The sequence below is a fragment of the Phycodurus eques genome, chromosome 6, assembly GCF_024500275.1.
Source record: "Phycodurus eques isolate BA_2022a chromosome 6, UOR_Pequ_1.1, whole genome shotgun sequence".
Taxonomy (NCBI): domain Eukaryota; kingdom Metazoa; phylum Chordata; class Actinopteri; order Syngnathiformes; family Syngnathidae; genus Phycodurus; species Phycodurus eques.
Window position 1 is genome coordinate 25,525,450 of NC_084530.1, and position 19,487 is coordinate 25,544,936.

General features: G+C 40.7%; 3 protein-coding genes across 4 annotated transcripts in view; 2 read left to right on the top strand and 1 right to left on the bottom strand.

Moving 5' to 3' along the window:
• The window catches only part of LOC133404580 (zinc finger protein GLIS2-like), a 38,947-nt gene extending 34,780 nt beyond the window's left edge, over positions 1-4,167 (bottom strand). Inside the window, exon 1 of the mRNA XM_061680603.1 lies at positions 3,832-4,167. The gene's annotated coding sequence lies outside the window, so the exon portion shown is untranslated. The remainder of the gene's footprint in view (positions 1-3,831) is intronic.
• A 3,124-nt stretch (positions 4,168-7,291) lies between these two features.
• Positions 7,292-16,528, top strand: akap8l (A kinase (PRKA) anchor protein 8-like). Its single transcript, XM_061680281.1, has 13 exons — positions 7,292-7,450; positions 8,114-8,152; positions 9,270-9,483; positions 10,383-10,941; positions 12,224-12,338; positions 12,424-12,473; positions 12,597-12,618; positions 12,825-12,939; positions 13,053-13,194; positions 13,676-13,781; positions 13,878-14,008; positions 14,247-14,342; positions 15,657-16,528. Exons 1-13 carry the CDS (start codon positions 7,426-7,428, stop codon positions 16,077-16,079), a joined length of 2,037 nt encoding a protein of 678 aa, XP_061536265.1. The 5' UTR covers positions 7,292-7,425; the 3' UTR covers positions 16,080-16,528.
• A 1,610-nt stretch (positions 16,529-18,138) lies between these two features.
• The window catches only part of LOC133403552 (bromodomain-containing protein 4-like), a 29,420-nt gene continuing 28,071 nt past the window's right edge, over positions 18,139-19,487 (top strand). For both annotated transcript variants that reach the window (XM_061678492.1, XM_061678493.1), the window contains exon 1: positions 18,139-18,215. The gene's annotated coding sequence lies outside the window, so the exon portion shown is untranslated. The remainder of the gene's footprint in view (positions 18,216-19,487) is intronic.

The window sequence follows — 19,487 nt, forward strand, 5'->3', positions numbered from 1 at the left end:
GGAGCGTCACTGAAGTCCCCTCCTCCCACATTGAAAATGGAATTTTACTTTTGATTGGTTTTGTTTTCAACTGTAGTTTAGAACAGTGAATAATTCACCACAAAGAGGCATCAGGCTCTTTAATGCCACTCCCAGTCAAAGAGAATTACACTTCGTGTATTTCAAACAGCCAAACAACTACCTAAAGCTTAATGCTAATGCTAATTAGCATCAATGTTGAGGTGCAACTGATTAAGCACAAATGGTTCAGCAACAATGTAGACAGTCAACAGTACTCGCAGTCATATACTCTTTATCCTCTGAGTGGAACAACTAATATTACTGCTGTACTGATGATTTAAGAGGAGTTGAAACATTATGAATCCCATTTGAATTCTAGGCAGGACAGTCCCGCTGCAATTTGATTGGCAGCTGCGAAAAGGCAAGGACTATCTACAACTAAAGTGGGATTCAGAATAAGGCCTCAATGAACAGTATATCTGCCGGTCTGTTAGAAAGTACAATATTATAGAGTGCTATTTTTCATCGTTAAAATACACATTATAGCATTTTTACACCATTAATTTGGACTCTGGACACAGGGGGTGAAACACTGCATCAAAGCAAAAAGGTAAGAAGAGCTGCAAGAGTTTTCTTCGATGCACATATTTGCTTCAGCTAATAGCTTTAGCTTCTGATAAACTGCAATTATTCGATTGCTCAATGAAGTTGTTGACGTGGTGGGGGAGAGGGGTATTTGTGTTTGGTGATATGTTCACTGCATGCGCCACATACGCAGATCCACACAGTAACTGGCAAATGAAGTGCTGCCTCCTTGAGGGAAAATAGAATCCAGCCACCCCTAAACGCCACCACTAGTTGTCATTGTAACGAAATCCTTGCTCGCCTTTGGCCCCACAGTATGTAGGGCAGATTGAGGGCTGGCTCACTTTCATCAGACATATGGGCTGATTTCAGCAAGACTAAAAAATAAGGTGTGCAAAGTGTTCTTTAATTATTGATCCCTGGTGTATTCTAATTACAAAAGCCAGTGACAGACATGTTAATAAGACTCCTGGGAATTATTAAAATGGCAAGGGCGGGTGGGGGGGAATGCATAATAAGTTTCCTTTAAAGCTGAAAGTCTACACTACAGTTGGTGGTATATAAAGACAATACAGCCATTGTCCAAATACTTCTGGAACGAACTGTGTATGTTACCAGCCCCACACATTGCAGTCGACAGTGTGGGTGGAAAGGGGCTTTTTTTGCAAGACGCACCCAAGAACAGGAAAAAGACTCACGTCTGACCTTTTCAAGTCCACAGTATGATGCAACGAGCCTGCAACCTGCTGCCGTCAACGGCACAGAAACCCTCGCGTTACGCTACGAAATGACCGCCCCTGACCGCCATCGTCACCATCACGCCGGAGAAAAATCTGGCAAGGACGGTCAGGATGAAGCAGCCCTGCCTCTCGGGGCCCTGGCGGGTCATTAAATCCCAGCGACACGTCATCTTTGAGGGAAGACTGGGAGTCACGATTGGTGTTAAGTGATGACGGGGACTGGAGAACTTGGGGGAATTCAGGGTGGAGGTAGGTGTAGTTTCCACACTCTGGGCAGATAATGTTCTACAAGGGTTTGCAATCCATGATGAATCGAATCTACTCAGTACACTTACAATAATCGTTTATTATCCCAGTCCAGTCCAGCAAGAAAATGGAAGGATGGATATCCCAGTCCTTCTTGCCAGCTGAACTACACCAAGACTGTGAGGTGCTTTGAAAATGAAATGAAACGTCATGACCTGCGCGTCATCCAACGTTCCATTCACTTGAAGTGCATTTTTGATCGCTTCTCGTAGCTATCCATCCATTTTCTATACGGCCTTTTCTCATTCGGGTTACGGGTGGGCTGCAGATTATCCCAGCTGACTTTAAGCGCGAGAGGAGGAGTACACCCTGGACTGGCCGCCAGTCAGTTCCAGGACACATACGAGCAAACAATTGTTCATGCACACATTCATTGCTATGAACAATTAGGAGTATTCAATGCACTTAACATTTTTTAGAATGCGGGAGGAAGTCAAAGTACCCACAGAAGACCCACCCAAACATGAGGAGAATTTTTTTTCCCCCATGTCATGGTCTTCCATCTAAGTGTAAAATTCTGTTATTCTTTTAACAAAATGTTTTAAAAATATATATTGCTTCATTATGTAAATGTTATGTTTTCATATTATTTTAATACTTTGACTTAGTTTTTTTATTTTCTATGTTATAAATATAATACCTGTTTTTTAAGGAAAATATATTTAAAATAATAAAAAGAGGCAGCACGGTGGTCCCTGCCTGTGTGGAGTTTGCATGTTCTACCCGTGCCTGCGTGGGTTTTCTCCGGGCACTCCGGTTTCCTCCCACATCCCAAAAACATGGATTAATTGGAGACTCTAAATTGCCCGTAGGTGTGACTGTGAGTGCGAATGGTTGTTTGTTTCTATGTGCCCTGCGATTGGCTGGCAACCAGTTCAGGGTGTACCCCGCCTCCTGCCCGATGACAGCTGGGATAGGCTCCAGCACGCCCGCGACCCTCGTGAGGAGAAGCGGCTCAGAAAATGGAGGGATGGATGGATAATAAAAATGACATAATTAATTTCAAATAATTACACAAATACCTGACAATATTGTCCAAAATAAGAGTTAAAGATGGCAAAATCATAAGGAAAAAAAGGGTACTGCAGATATTTTGATATTTTATTTTTATATCTTAATTTATTTTTTTTAAGTTCAGGAAAATATAATTACAATTAAAAAAACTTAACATAATGATTGAAAAATAATAGTAATTAATAATAATTGACAATAAAATGAAACTATCCAAAATAATAGTTAAAGGTGGTGACGGGTCAAAAAGGCTGCACATGAGATGTTTTAATATGTTCTATTTTTATTTTAGTGCAGATTGTAATTTTACCTTTTAGGAAAATATATTCAAAAGAAGAAAATTAAATAATTCTAAATAATTTTTAAAAGCCAATAATAAGTCCAAAATAATAGTTAAAGGTGGTGGAATCATCAAGACAAAAAGATGTTATATATTTTACTTTTAAATTTAAATTTTAATATTGTTTTATTTTTAGGGAAATATATTTTAAATCAGAAAAAAAATATTTTAAAAAAAATCAATTACGTCATGAATAAGTGTTCAGAAAACAGCCTGCTGTAGAAATTTCCAAATTATATCGATATATTTTATTTGAATAAATATTAGATTTCTTTTAATTTTTTAAGACAATCCATTTCAAATAAAAAAGTAAAATATTCGTCAAATACATAGAAAATAACGATATTTCAAAAATAAACATTAAAACAGCCTGCTGCAAATGTTTTCATATTTTATATTTAGATTTTTATTTTATGAATATTATATTTCTTTATTTTTTGGGGGGGTATTTAAAAAAAATTAAAATCTAAATTCTAAAAAGCCAATAATATGTCTGAAATAACTGTTAAATCACACGAAGAAAACAGCCTGAATCAGATTGAGGTTAAAATAAACATGTTAATAAATGAATGCAACCACCAAAACAGTAATTTCATTACACGGGTAATGAAACAGCATGTTGACTATTTCGTGGAATTATTTGGGGTTATACTCCAGAAATTACCCACTAAACTACAGACATAAAGACAGAAAACTAAGATATACGGTGTTTTATCGTTTCATAAGGGACGTCAGTCTAGTCTGGGCGTAACCTTTGGAGCTTTTTAAAAAAAACACACACACACACACACGTTGAGTGTTTTGAAGGAGGAGAAGCAGCTGAGTGTGGCGTGTGAGTGAGCGATTTACCTCCCAAAACGTCTTCAAGCAGACAGCCTCCTCTCGGATGATTCCCAGCTTTTCCCCCAAAACAAACAAACAAACAAACAAACAAAACAGAGTGAAGATGAAAAAAAAATGAAAACAAAATCAAACGTGCTGTTACTACATTTCTTTTTTTACTGTACAAAAAAAAAAGAAGAAAAAAGATCCTTTCGCCGTGCAGTCTTGATTAGAGGTGTGCAAGTAGTTTTCACTCGAGAAAACCTTGTCGTTGCGACTAAAGTGGATAAAGATTTCTGCGATGAGGGAGAGGAAGTAAAACGAAAATCTAGCCCGGCGCAGGAGCGAGCGACGCTCAGTTGCGACGCTGGTCAACTGAGGATCAGGAGGGCGGTGATGAGGAAAGAAGAGGCTGCCTGGGTGGAGACCAATGGGGGAGGGGGGGGGGGCAATAGGGGGCGTTCATTTCAAAACATCTGTCCAGGGGCGTATGTAGTCATTTGGGGGCCCAAGGCGAATCCGGTCATGTACAGAGGTGGCTAAGGTAGTACAGTTGAGTACCGCAAATGCACTGAAGTAAGAGTAATGTTACATTCGAATAATATGATTCAAGTAAGACTAAAAAGTAGTCCTCCAAATAATTACTGGAGGAGAGTGAAAAAACAAAAACAACAGAACTACTCAGGTACTGAGTAAGTGGTGAGTAACTTCCGGTTCCGTTTTGGTTTCATGAAAGCGGGAAAGTCAACAGGACAAAAGAAATAATGTATTTAAAGAATGGGATACATCTTACACAACATAATACAGTTTACTACTTCATCCGATTTAGTCCTCTCATCTTCACGGAGGTGGGTAGAGTAGCCAAATATTTTACTTTTGAATAATATGACTTAATTAAAAGTAAAAAGGAGTCATACAAATATTTACTTGAGTATCAGTAAGAAAGTACTCAATGGAAAAAAAAGAGTAATTTGTGAGTAACTTCATATTTTTTTTTAATCAGAACATGAACATCAAATAAAAAAATTATAATATATATATATATATATATATATATATATATATATATAGGAGCCGACACACACCTGCCACCATTTCAATTTTTAACTGCCCAAAAAACAACAACACACGCATTGGGCCATACAGAAACATTATTTGCTTTATTTGCTTAAATGACTTCATGAAGCAGCTGTTTGCTCATCAGACTTAGTGATTGTGTGTGCGTGTGCTAATTTTGCCGCATCCACGACCAAAGCAAAAACATCTGCAACTTACCGCAAGGTGTTTTCTCAAGTTAGAAGTGGGCTGAAATATCCAAGTTTGGGCAGTCACAATTTAAGAGCTGCATGACAAAGCAGTTGTTATTTTGGTCTGTAAACACACTCGCGTGACTGTGTTTTCCTTCTTCCCAAGATGAGTCATTTTTGATTGGCTCGCGAAGGCTAGCTGCGCGGTCATGTGACTGCCTCGTATCGTCTCAATGGTGAATTGGAGTCAAATGACATTAGTGTTCACGTTTGATTGGCGCAACGGGCGCCCTATGCAGAAGTCGAAGATGGAGTATTAAAATAGACGCGCATACGCATGAATGGATAAATAAAAGTAGCAAACGGTACGTCGATCATTGTAACGGAGTAGAAGTATCGATCCTTCTTCACCTAAACACTCAAGTAAAAAGTAAAAAGTACAGTGCATTTAAAGTACTCTGACAAGTACAGTTTAGCGAAAATGTTACTTGAGTAAATGTAACGGAGTAAATGTCGCGCGTTATTACCCACCTCTAAATCTCTGTGATGCTTCTGATTCTGATTCAGATTTTGCTTAATTAAGTCAGCACATAGTATATAGGTAGGAAAATGGAATTGTCCATTGCGTGAGAAGCGAAGGGGTACGGGGGGCTACTCGAAACATTCACGATAGATGCGGTGTAAATGTAAAAATGGCAACTGGTTGTTGAACAAGATGGTAGTCAGCTTCCTGGTTACCGTGGAGGTGCCCTTGAGCAAGACATCATCCGCACACTGTTTTGATTTCACTCTGACATCTCTCCTTTGAATGACCTCGCAGTTCTGAGGAGTTTGCATGTTCTCTCCGTGCTTGTGTGGGCTTCCTTCCATAGTCCAAAAAAAACATTCATGCTATCTTCATTGAAGACTCGAAATTGTCCGGGAGCTGTGAATGTGAGTGTGAATAGTTGTCTCCAGTTACTTGTAAGGAGCAGACCAGAAATTTTCGTGCCTCTCTTTGTGCCTGTACCGGAATAGTAAAACTCTGCTGCCCTCTGAAGGCTTAAGCAAATACCTCCTTCAGGTCTCCAATTAGTGCCATTTCAAATTAACAGTATTAAAAAAAGGGTTGTTGTTGTTATTGTTGTGTTGTTTTCTTAAGGGGACATGTAATGGGAAATTAGCATAAACTAGTCAGAATAATCTTCTAATAATGTTCAGCTAAGTTCAGCGAAGACCACTTATTGTGCTGAAAAACGATCAATGACATCATTGACTCATCACGTGGCCTCGACTTAGAAAAAATACAAAAAGTCACTAGTACTGCAACCCCTGATTCCCACAAAAATTGGATTAACATATCTGTTACTGTTATGAAAACAAATAATTGTATAGTCAGACTGTGGCTATACTCCCGCCTTGCCTCAGTCAACCTTGTAAAATTTGGATTTTGGCCTGTTTTAGTGCCGCTTCGCCTCTCTCGCCTGCGCTGCTAGGTGGCAATGAATGAAGAGAGGTTGTCGCTGTTGCTGTGGAGGATACTGATACTTCTTATGGACTCTTTTGCACTGCTACATATAATTTGATGTGATCAATGTTGCCCACATTGTTGGTAGCCATTGAAGCCTGATCATCATCCTGGAAGGGGGATTCCCTCCATCTGTGGTCCCTTCTCAAGGTTTCTCATTTTTCTTTAATTTATTAATTTATTTCTTTTACTTACGGATGTGGTGTTTAGTACTACGGAAGCATATTGCATTCACTTGGATTAAAAAAAAAACTCCTGTTTTTCTGAGTAATTTTTTTTGAGGGCTTTGTTTTTTGAATAATTTTTTTCTGTTTTTCTGAGTATTCTTTTCTGTTTCTCTAACAAATGTTTTTCCACCTGTTTTTAATAATAAATTAATAAAGCCCTCAAAAAAATTACTCCGAAAAACAGGATTATTATTTTTTTTATCCAAGTGAATGCAATACGTTTCCGTAGTTTAGAACATTAGATGTCATTGAATGAAAATATATTTATCTCCGTGAATGGTGACGTTTTGTTACATTACTATATACTTTGTCCATAGATTATTTATTGTGATGTGGTTTTTTTTTTTTTAGATTTTGACATTTTTCTGTTACTTTTGTGCATCAAAATAACATTGATTGACTGAAGACTTTGATGATCCTCGTGGTAGTTTGACAACAGCCCCTGCTCAAGAACGACATGTTGGCCACGCCTCTTCGCGGCTGTGTGACACAGAGAGTGACGTCATTGTAATCACGTGACGTGAGCCATTGGTGTCGTGTGCGTGGGTTGCTGCGCAAAGAAAAAAAGAATTCTGTTGTGTGCGTAAAGGAGGAACAAGCGCTGCTCGGCCTACTTGTGTTCAAAAGGCCAAGAAATACGATGGAAGGCAGAAACTACGGCTCAGGTAATTACGGATCTATTGTTCGCGGCGTACGTAGTTATCATCATAGCCACTTCCATCGCTTTATATATTTATTTTTAGATGACCGTTAGCTGCTAGCCTAGCCCATTGGGAACATGCGCCGTATAGTGGAAGCTGCATAAGTTATTTTATTTTTTGGTCCACAAATGAAAGTCTATTTTTTGGGGGGGGTAATTGACAAATCTAAATTAACCTTTTTATATGTTAAAATGGGCGTTTGTATGAATGAACGTTCCAATAGCACAACCGTTGTTAGCTCCTTCGTCAGAAAGCGCTAATGCTAAGCTAACTCGTCGGCAAGGCTCATTGTTAGCTTAGCCGTCATCTTGTGCGTGTTTAGCACGTTTTAATGCTAATACATAACACATTTCGTAAAGTTAATTATTTAGTAAGTCCAACAAGAGACATTTGCTACCGATATCAAAATGGCTGTCCGTACAAAATGTCTCCAAAGCTCGCCGTAGCTAAGCTTCACAGCATGATTTAAAAAAAAAAAACAATCATAGACGAAATTATAACAATGTAGATCGTACTCTTTTTTTTCTCCCAAGAAATGCATCTCCAGTTGCAATTCTTAATCCTAAGTGTTCAATAAATGTCTCACTTTTGGCCAAAATTTGACACTATTTTTCTTGCATCTTGCAGGTTTTTCCAATTGGGGTGGTGGAGGGTCTGGCAACAGAGGTAAGTGATTTAATTTTAAAATCCTAGATTGTAGTATTTAATTAATTGGAGCAATTGATATTAAGCAACCAAGTGGTCTTGACTATGTTACGTATATAGCATAAATTTTCTGTTAGTGATTCCATTTAATGTTAATAATTACAGTACAAATGTACAAAATACACTTAACCTAATGGAGTGGGAGTATATTTAAAATATACAGCGTTTGCTAATTTACTCAACTACAGATGGGTAGATTGATAAGTGGGGTACACGCATACTTTTTTTTTTTTTTTTTTAAATGTGAGAGACCCCAAATATGATAATCTCTTAACAGTGTGTAGCGTACTCCAGTTGACCAACATAATACACAACATTAGGGATGTATCGATGGTGGTGATACGAAACATTTGTACAGTGCTCGGTACTGGTAAAATTCCCAGATACTATACAAATGACCAATACTTTCCGAGTGGCAGCCATAGCAGCCGTTTGGAGATGGAACACTTTGAAGCGACTGCAAATTATGCGCTGCAAAATGGATGCTTAACTCCTCTCAAGCAAGGCAGCCGCCATCCGGCAAGCACCTAGTTTCGTGAGCCCCGTCGACCTCTTCAATACGCTGCTCGGCTTCAGCTGAGCCAGTAGCGCTCTCATCAGAGGGCAGCGACGGAGGTAACAGGCTGGGCAGCGAACGCACTGTGGTGTGCCACGTTGAGTAAAGAGAAGCAAGCAGCACTGGTGTGTTAAAGTATTGTCGCAGCTGCTAGGATGAGGAAACGAGGATGAGAAGTGGGACCCCACACAACAGGATAATCTTTCAGGGACATCGGAGAATTAAGCTTTTGCTGACTTTGATTAGAATGGGTATGGTAAAATTCTGCCCGATTATCTGTGTGTGTGTACCCTGTTTTAGATTGATATTCAAGTGGGGTGTAAAAAAAATAAAAATAAATAAAAAACATACCACAGTGTATTGGATGAGAGTCCACCATTTCAGAAAATTGATTATTTACCCATGGACGAGTTTCCAATGTGCTAATCTTTCTCATTCTCACAGAAATCTCCCGCCCGGTTGGTATATGAATGAATAGTTGACGTTATAGTTTTGTCTATTTAATACTGTAATCTGTATTAGGTTCTGGGAACTTTGATCTATTTGGTGGGAATTATAAGAATTCCATGTCGGGTTACGGGGGCTACGGTGGCGGCAACTCCAAGAGAGGCCTCTCTGGGTCATCCATGCTGCACCAAAAGATAACTCATGCGGACGAAGTGATTGCCAAGATTAATCAGCGCTTGGACATGCTCACTCAGTTGGAGGGGGGCATGAAAGGGGGCCGAGGTGACAGGTAAGCCATTTTGTATTTATTTTTGCATCTTAGTTGCCTCGTCTGATTGGCCAAGTTCCGTGATCTCCTCAACTTACTCTTTGCTTTGCTATGTGTTTTAAATGAGCTGTATTTAAGACACATGCCCTATTTTAAAAAATTAAATAAAATAAAGCGGCAGGTTTTTTTTTTTGTGACGAAAGCGACATGTCTCAACAGTCCAGAGACGACGTGTTCTGTTGCTCGTCACTTACGGTCCATTTGTTTTAGTGCACATTCCAAGTCACAGGTGACAGTTTGCTTTTTCTAGCTGGTATCGGGGTACTTGATGTTGACTCATTCTTCACTTCTTGAACGTCGTTCTCTGTCTTCAAATTTTTTTATTTTACTTTATTCACAAGCATTGTTGTTCTCATCCATGTGACCTAACCTTGCGCCCTGGTTTTATGTTTCACACAAAAGATGAGTTTAAAGCTGCTGGCCTTTACGACAGTGAATTGCTCATGAAAGGCTGTCTGCTGTACCTATAACCTATGGGGAAAAAATTAAGTTGTTTTTGTACTCACTATAATCTGTTAGTCTCAAAGCACTACTGGCTCTGTTGGTCTGATCATTGTTCATCCTGTAAAGAGGAAGAAAATTTGCCTCACTTCTGGCAACACTGGTTGACCTCTGACTGAAAATGTAGTTGGAAGAGTTCTTGTTAATATAACAATCAGAGCTGATTTCCTATATTTTACTGTAAAATACTGCAAGCAGAACATACTTTTGGTGGGTGTCCGTCTTGTGATCTGACAAGAAAATGGCAACACTGTGGAGGCGAATGAGTGTCATGTGGAGAAATCCAAACCTGACGGCCCTCCCTGCCTCCTGCCTTGCTCTCTGCTCTTCTCTATCAACCCTCTCCCTCCATCCCGCAGGTTTGGCCAGTTCGAGTCTTTCGACTCACTCTCCTCCTCCTCCCGAGATCTCTACAGATCTGGTGGCAGTAGCTATGGTTGTGATGATGGCCGTGGTGACAACATGCTGTTGGGCCAGCGAGGAGGCTCGGGCTTCGGGGGGGGCATGGGGCAAGGAGGGGGAGGCGGCTTCAACAGCCTCTCCTCTTCCTATGGAGTTGCTAAAATGCGACAGAATATGAGAGAGTCCTTCACCAGTGGCTCTGGAGGGGGAGGATGGGCCGGAGCAGGCCGTCGTTCCCCCAGAAGGGGCGGAGGTTCTGGGGGTCGAGGATCTGGCGGAGGGTTTGGGAGCTACAGGTCAGACCCCATGTCATTAGGCGGAGGTGGCCGGGGAAGCGGTCACTCCCCAGGAGGTGGTCGAGGCAAGCTCCCATCCCTCCTGTCCAACCGCATGTACTCAGAGAGTGGAGGTTTCCACCAGGGACCCTCCCAAGGGCCCCACGACTTTCCCGGGAGGCATTTTGGAGGGGGCCCACGGGCCGGCCGCCAGCGAGGCCGCAAGAGACCCCTTAACAAAGTAAGTACCTCCTGCCAAATTAGGAAGCCCTACTCAGATACTGGCCAAGAGCCTGTTCTGATTCCCACCTTTCTCTACCATAGACCAACTGGCAAGCCCGCCTTTCATGTTAGTGTCCACTCTGTGCCGACATTTAAAACATCAGCGGCCCCCCCAAACTCAGCCTACTATTTATTAACTAGATTCAATGTAAAAGTCAACTTCCTCATTGAATGCTACTCTTTTGTAAGTTAAATGCAACTTGTGCTTCTCACTGCATTAATTATTTTCTTGGTTAGATGTGCTGTTATACATATATATCTTGTGGGATTCATAATTTATTTCATTCAAAAAGCTACTGTGTATATTAGCCAATGGAAAGTGAAAATGACAAAATTGTGGCCCCTTTAAACATTTTCAGTGGCATCTTACCCAAGTTAGAGGTTACTTGAATTGTACAGTGAATATAAAAAGTTGACACACCCATGTTCAAATACCAGGTTTCTGTGACATAAAAAACAAATGACAAACCAAGATAAGAATCTCATTTTCCATAAATGTGACTTTCAAAATTGTAAAACTCAGTTGAATATTTAAAAAAAAAAAAAAAAAAAAAAACGAGATAATGTTGTTGCCCAAGTACACTCTCATAACTGTGAATGTGGCTGTGTTCAGAATTAACCAGTCACATTCAAATTCATGTTAAATGGGAGTCAGCGCACACCCGCCACTGATTAACCCCAAATAAAGTTAAGATGTTCTCGTAGGCTTTTCCTGACGTTTTTGCGTTCTCACAGAAGCCAGTATTTTGTGCCAACACTGACTGCGCTTTGGAATGGTACACAAATCCCTACACCTTGACTGTATGTGTAGACTTTTTATAGCCACTGTATTGCTGATTGGCACCTCCAATATAAATGAGTACACCCCAACAGATCTGTCAGAAAACCTTTCTTTAATACAACACACCCCAACAAATTTGGACCATTGACTGCAAGTACGATTTGAGATGTGCATACACAAAGATACTTTTCCAAACTTAACTAATGTTCCAAAATCTAGTAGATACCAGTGAAAGTCTAGCAAGGTAGATTTTGATAAAATTGTAATCCACAGAAATTTAACCACAGGTGAGTGTAATAATCAAGTGTTCTTGTGTTCACTGATTAAATCAAATAAGGATTGTACCCTTTTGTTTAGCACTGACATTTTTGTATTTTTGTGTGTGTGCTCAACAGCCAAATAAAATTGAAGCAAATGTATTTTTGACTCTTTCTCAAGTTTGTTTGGGGTTCAACTTCAGCAGGTAAAACCACAAAATGATGTCCAGAAGAAACGAAAGCAGATGCTCACTCCTGCCGATGAGCCAGAATCTAAAATAAACAAGACTGAAAGCACCGACGCTGGCGCTTCTCAAGGTAAGTTTCAGTCATGTGGCACATTTTAGTCGTTTAAACTGCTGTGCCCATTAGAAAACAAGTGATCAACTTCTTGTCTGTGCAGTGAAAGCAGACAAAAATGGTGACAACAATGAGGAGCTTACTGCAACTGAGGTGAGTATCAGAACTAGACCACATGGGAGGAACAAATTGGGTCACTAGAACTGTGTCTGCATGTCTTTTGGCTCAACTCTGCCATCTGCGCCAAATGATTGATGGCATTTTTGTACTTCTCAGGAGACTACTGATGGAGATTCAGGTGAGCACAGTCTTTTCCCAATGTTTGTTAGTGAGGTTGAACTTTATCTGACGATGCCATGTAAGAAACACTGGTCACGACATTAGATATACCTGTTGAAGCTAATGCAATCCAATGCTTTTATAACGATGGTAATGCTATAAATAGTTTTTGCTGATGGGTGTCATTTTCTCAGCACAACTAAGTTCTACTCATCTTCCTCTCAGGTGCGGCGAAACAGGATGAGGGCGCTGAAAAGAAGGCAGCACAGGACAAGCAAACTTCTCCCCGAGCCCCAGCCAAGTCTGCAAAAATGAAAAAGAAGAGGGGCTTTCAGGAGAGGTGAGCAAAAGAACTTTCTCTGGCCACTACCAGTGAGCATAAGCAGTTCTTCGTACTGCCGTTCAACATCAGAGCAGCCTTAAACAGCGACTTGTCTCATTTCCTCCCTCCAGGGTTATGTTTGCATGCTCTGTGTGCAAGTTTCGATCCTTTTACAAGGAGGAGATGGAACGTCATTTGGAGAGTCGCTTCCACAAGGACCACTTCAAGTTCCTCTCAGGCCAGCTGTCCAAGCCGACCACAGACTTCCTGCAGGTGATTGATTAGCACTCACCAACTCAAAAATAGTTATATGCTTCTTTGTGGTATTTGGATTTTAAGAAATTGCTTGTCCTGTTTTTACTGACTATTTCGAGGCGTCCGCTCTCCTCTAATAGACGTTATGTTGGCCTGCTCGACCGATGTGCTATCTGTCCTGCTAACATTTACAGTGGGGTTTAAAGAAAAAGTACTACTAAATGCAGCGCGGCGCATTCTGAAATCTAAACATTTCACCATTGGCTGAAAAAGAATTGGATAAAAAGAGATTTTTTTGCTGGGGAAAACAGCATGCCTCATTCTGATAGAAAAGCCTTATCACTAACTGACACCTGGTACTCTGCTTAATATAAACACCCCTGACCACAGTATGAAGAAATAGTTCTTCTTATAGAAAAAAAAAATCCTCTGTGACTGAACAGAACAAATGTGCAGCACACAAGCGAAAACTAACTGTCTCTCACTGTTTGATTCCTAGGAGTATTTGCAGAACAAGTTCCAGAAAACGGACCAAATGGTCAGGCAGTTGGAGAACCACAGTGCTGCCATCTGCCAGATGTACAGAGACCAGGACCTCACTAAGGGTAGGTGGCAGCAGCCAAGGAAGGGCCTGATGCTCTGATTAGAGAAGAAAAGTCAAACAATTGATGATTGGGGTTGTTTTCCATACTCTGTTGCAGATCTTGGGATGGAGCACTTCTTGAAGAAAGTGGAAGCTGCACACTGCAGTGCATGTGACATCTTCATTCCCATGGAGCTTCACCTGATTCAAAAGCACATCAAGTCCCACGACCACAACTACAATCGCAAGGTATATTGATGGATGCTTTTGAGTTGCGAGCGTTTTCTTATTTCATTTCCTTACTAACGCTGTATTGTGTTATTGATTTCGTTTTTATATTCTGTATTACATTGTTTTAATGTCCTCGTTTTATGAAATGTTACATCACTTCGGTCAACCCTATTTTATTTATTTATTTATTTGTAAATGTGCTTTACAAATGTGAGTGGATTGTGTGTCTGACGGACTGCCCTGTTTGCACTTCAAGGGAATGATGGAGCAGTCGAAGAGAGCCAGCCTGTCGGTTGCACGCAGCATCCTCAACCACAAAGTCATTGGCAAGAAGCTGGAGAGCTACCTCAAGGTACAGTGTCATGCAGCTCCAAGACTTCCAAACTTCCAAGGCTTTAAAGGGGAATAGTTTTCCACTATTTAAATCAGTTCTTTAACAAAAGGTCGCTTACATTCTTCAGTCAAAATACATAAAGGATAAAAGCGTTCAACATCTACTTGTTACACTCTGGTTGACATCACTGTTTTGGAGGGCAGTTCTGTTACGCAAATGTCAAGTAAAGCGTGTGTTACTATGACAAACTAGGGCTGGGCTGGGGCGTTGCAATGAAGTCCTGCCAAGTTGGCATTTTTTTTACCTGAACTGTTTTTCAAAAAAGTCAATAAAATATAGTGGTGTTTTTGGAGACTGAGACCCAACTCTAGAGCCGATGTTAGCCCTTTCATGTCCAGACTGCAAATGATTGGCACTGGTGTGAAGCCACCTCTGCCAAGGTTATTCATGTAACTACCCAATCCCCACCTTCCCATTGTCCCCGGGGACTTGTAAGAATACATTGTATGTGCCACCACTGGTCTAAACACAGTATTCGGATTGATATTGATCTCGTGGAATATTAATTCAACAGATGAATTCATCAATTTGTATCCATTTCATGGGGCCGCCATATGTTCGGCAATGTCGCCCTCTGCTGTCGATTTGAAATTAACATCACACCCGTGGAACCAGCTAGATTCTTGCTCCTTGATGCGTAAAGTAGACTACACGGAAATCTGCAAATGTTGAGTCGAGGCAACTGGACTGTTGTTCATTGAAGATGTTTCCCCTTTAATGCAAAAAGCTTTTTCAGTCTGGAATATTTAGGTGTGGCGTCTTCCAAACCAATTAGTCGTTCACTCGCCTTGTGGCAAAATAGCTTATTGGGTCCACTCTTCAGACTAGCTGGGCTATGTTTCACTTTTGACTGTGCACAGGGTGCATTCAAGGTTTGCCAACAAAAACGGCAAACAGACAAAAACACTTTCACCATCAATGAAATAAAACTAAAACCAAGATTCCACAAGATGGCGCAAAAGTAATACTTTTATTGCTTTGGCCTGAGCACAAAAAAGTAATTGAGTTTTTCAGTGAATCACTGAAGCTAGGTCCCAAAAAGATCTGAATGTGTGAATTTTTAACAATTAAACAATAAAATAGCCCTACTCAAATTACAATACATTACTACAATTTAAAAACTTATTGTGCAATGATAATGTGATTTTATTTTTCCCTTATCGCTGCTCCCCGTTTGCCATTATTTTTGTATTACCGTATATGTAAATTTTTTGTCTAATTGAACCACACACACAAAAGTGAGAGACCATAAAGCCTTGTTACTTTTTACAGGGAGAAAATCCATTTACTGGTAACCAGGAGGGCCAGGACGCATCCAACTCCATGGTGGTCGACGCAACAGAGGAACAGAAGGCGGCCGTCACTGTTGAAAAAGAGTCCGAAGCGGCAGAGGCAGCAGCCCAGCAGGCGGCTGAGGTGGAAGCAGCCGAGGAAGTAAAGATGGCGGCAGACGAGAAGAAGGAGAAGAAGGAGGAGGAGGAGGAGCCAACGGTGGCTGGCATGGAAGGTGAAGAGGAGGAGCAGTTGATGCAGGAGGGTGAGGCAGAGGAGGAAGAAGGGTTTGAAGTCGGAGAGGAGGAGGAGGAGGAGGAGGAAGGTGACGTCGAGGGATATGTGGTCCACGATGAAGTTGACGATGACGAGGACGGAGCGGAGGTGGCCACCGCTGTTGAAGATGATGAGCACAAAGAGTGACTTTTAGATTCATTCTCGCTGGCGAATGAAGCAGACACATGACACAACGAAACAATATGTAACCAATTTTTCACTTCCTTCCACATTCATGTTCGTGTATATACTTTGTGGAGTAGTTTGACATGCATTTGGAAAATGGCAGTTTGATACAAATCCATACTATACAAAAACATGTTTATTGCTTTTATTTTTTGTGTGCCTTTTTGTTCGTTAATCTTAATTGTCATTACTTTGTTCAATAGTTTCAAGGCAATTTGTATGTATAAAACAGTTTTGTCAGCCTACAAATAGCATTCTGCCCATTGCTAATATTAATGGTTAGTTTTTACCCAGCTGTCAACTTTTTTTGTTGTTTTACAGCCTGGGTGAATTGAGCAATTGTCTGTTTCTTCTCAATATAAATGTAACTATTCTACAGTGTCATGAATAAACTTGAGTAAAGAACCGTATCACTCTTATGATCTTTATGTTCCTTCAGTCCACATACAAAAGTATACAATCCTATATGTAGATAAGCCAAAACATTAGGTACACCTGAAATGAGCAGGCCAAAGTAGAAAGAACTCCTCGTATAGTCCACCACCAGGTATGGTTTTCAAGATCATCTATTGAGTTTATTTTGCTCCTGACCTTTGTTAAAAGTATCTGATTGCGAATGTAACAACGGCCATTTTGCTCTCTGGACAAAAGTTAATGTACACTAAGAAAGGAATGAAACGGATGTATGATAGGAAAGTATAGAGATGATGGACAAAGCAATAAATAAAGGGGCTCATCGCCACTTAAAAGTTTGTATTAATGTCATGCATGACATGTCATTCAATGGCGTTGTATGGGGAATTAGAGCCCCCTTGTGGAGGCATCCTCTGCAAAGCCCACTTGAGGCCGACATGACCCAGGAACGTTTAACTGGCCTCAGCATCATAAACATCAACCACACAGTTGGGGAGCAGATACCGTACAAGGACATCATAGACTAGTTTGCATCAAAGGAGGCAAGCACATTTAGGTGGGGGGTGGGGTGGGGGGGGACTACAATAATAACATTTTAATTAATTTGAGTAATTCATTTTTTAAAATTATTTGTGCAATGCAAGATTAGTGTTTTTAATTCTGCTTGGTCACATGATTCTAATTGTTCTTTGCTGCTGCTATATTCTTATTTGTATTGTAAATATTTTCTCAACTCAACTTTACTCATAGAGCACTTTAAAAACACGCTCAGCTACACACAAAGTGCTGTGCATTATGTTAAACTCAAAACCTAAAAGTTAAACATAGGACAATTAAAACGATACAATAATTTCAACTTAAAAAAAAACTGCAGGGTCTCATGCTGAGTTGAAAAGGTAAAGAATAAAAATGGGTTTTAATCAGAATCAGAATCATCTTTATTTGCCAAGTATGTCCAAAAAACACACAAGGAAATTGTCTCCGGTAGTTGGGAGTACGGGAACAGACAGTCAATTGACAGAACACGTTTGAGACATAAAGATGAGTTTTAGCAATTTTAAAGAAAATACATGCGTGTGTGTGTGTGTGTGTCTGTTGGAGGGGGCGGGCGTGCCACAGGTGGATCTGGCACAGGGTTCCGTGCCATTTAGCCTAACCACTGAATGCAATATTGGGACACAATAAATTATATAAAAAGTGCATTTCTATTTATTTACATTTAAGTTGCAAATATGTCTCTTTAAAACTAAAAAAAAAAAAAAAAAAACACCTTGGGGGGGACGGACATCATTTAAAGGGACTTCTGGGTTAAAAAATAAATAAATAAATAAAGTTAATTACTACAGACAAAACATATTACAGGCATTATTTTCTGTTCATGTTGAAAAGAACGTTAGACCAAAAATATGATACCATGTTGCCATAATATAATAAATAATATAAATATATAATACATAAATATGTAAATGATAATAATAAACACATTTGTTTAGGTGTTTTACGTTGAAATGGTTGCAAATGGTTGCGTAATATGCCCGGGGAGGGGGCGGTGCTTCGCCTGACACTGACAGCGGCGTCCCGCCCTCCCGTCGTGCGTCTGACGTCATCGACGTCGAACGGGACTGTTTGTTCTGGATTTGGGGTGAGGAAGGTCCTCCGAACGCTGACAACCGACTCAGCCAGGTATAAATAACCCTAATTGGTCTTGCTTGGGTGCTGCCGGCGTATGTGGGAATCCGGCGGGGTCCGGTAAAACCGCATTAAGGCCCCCGCATCGGTGGTGTTTGTCCGCCCGCTGTCAAGAGCGATCCTCGGCGTGAGCTTGTGCTCGCGCGGGGCCTTGCACCGGTTCGGGCCACACACGCGATGGATCGTTTCGGTGTGTTTTGAAGCTAACGCGACTTCAGGCGCATGTTGTTTCTAGGCTCTTTTTGTCACGGCATACTCGAGCTCAGCTGGTTTCCGTGGTATTTCTGAACACCGCGCGTTAGCTCACACTCGTGCTAAAAAGCAGCTAGCCCCGTTCGGGCTGTTTGTTTGTAGCTCCCGTAGGCCGTATTCATGACATAACTTACGCGTTCCAGACGGCGTAGCCGAGGCGCCGTGGTGCTGGGGGCCGCGTGAATCACGACGTACGTAGTTTTCGTGAATACCGAGCCGTCCTGGTTGTATTCTGAAAGGCCGTTTACGTGCGGAGTTGACACTTGCTGGTGAAACATGGCGACGCGCTTGCTAGTCATGGAAGGTTAGCAAAGACAGCGGTGTAAACGGCAAGCACGTCGCTGTTTTTTTCGGGACATAAATACCGTCTTTTTTTTGCCCTGTTTGTTAATACGGGCACATAGTGTTACGTTAATCTTCTTTTATGTCCCCCGCCCCATCTGTTGTTTTAAGACGTGAAAACCACATATGAACATAGTAGCTCATTGGCTAACAGTTCCTACGTAGGTAAAATTAGCTCCTCTTTGATGTGTCCTCTTTGAAAAACGTCATAAAGGCTATTTTAACAGCCTATCGCTGCCTTCCACCGAAGTTAAAATCTACGAGCAAACATCTCTTTGACTGCTGAGGTAATTATCTGCGAGCCTGCATCAATGATGTATTCATCCGATGATATTGTAAGTACTAAAGGACAAAATGGGTGAGCTTTGACGTCATGTTATACAAAAAAAAAAAAAACTTGTCATGATTCTGTAACCAAAGGACGTTAACAAAACATCAAATGTCACCTCATGCTGAAAAACAAAAGTCCGCGTTATACACATTGTGTGACTACTTTTTTAAATTTGTATTTATTTATTTATTTTTTAAATCCTGTCGTTGAAATATCGTTAGCCTGACAGCATAATTACCCAAGTAATTTTGGACGTTTTTTGGGAAAAAAACCCAAAACAAATTCAACAAACAAAGAGTCCACTTGCCGCAATTCAACCTTTGCGGATTGCCATGATCTGG

Bases quoted from the DNA above. Each gene is read 5' to 3' on its own strand.
- akap8l (XM_061680281.1), top strand. From the start codon at position 7,426: ATGGAAGGCAGAAACTACGGCTCAG. The intron at 7,451-8,113 runs GTAATTACGGAT...TGCATCTTGCAG, and splicing joins AGGCAGAAACTACGGCTCAG to GTTTTTCCAATTGGGGTGGT. The intron at 12,940-13,052 runs GTGAGCAAAAGA...TCCTCCCTCCAG, and splicing joins AAGAGGGGCTTTCAGGAGAG to GGTTATGTTTGCATGCTCTG.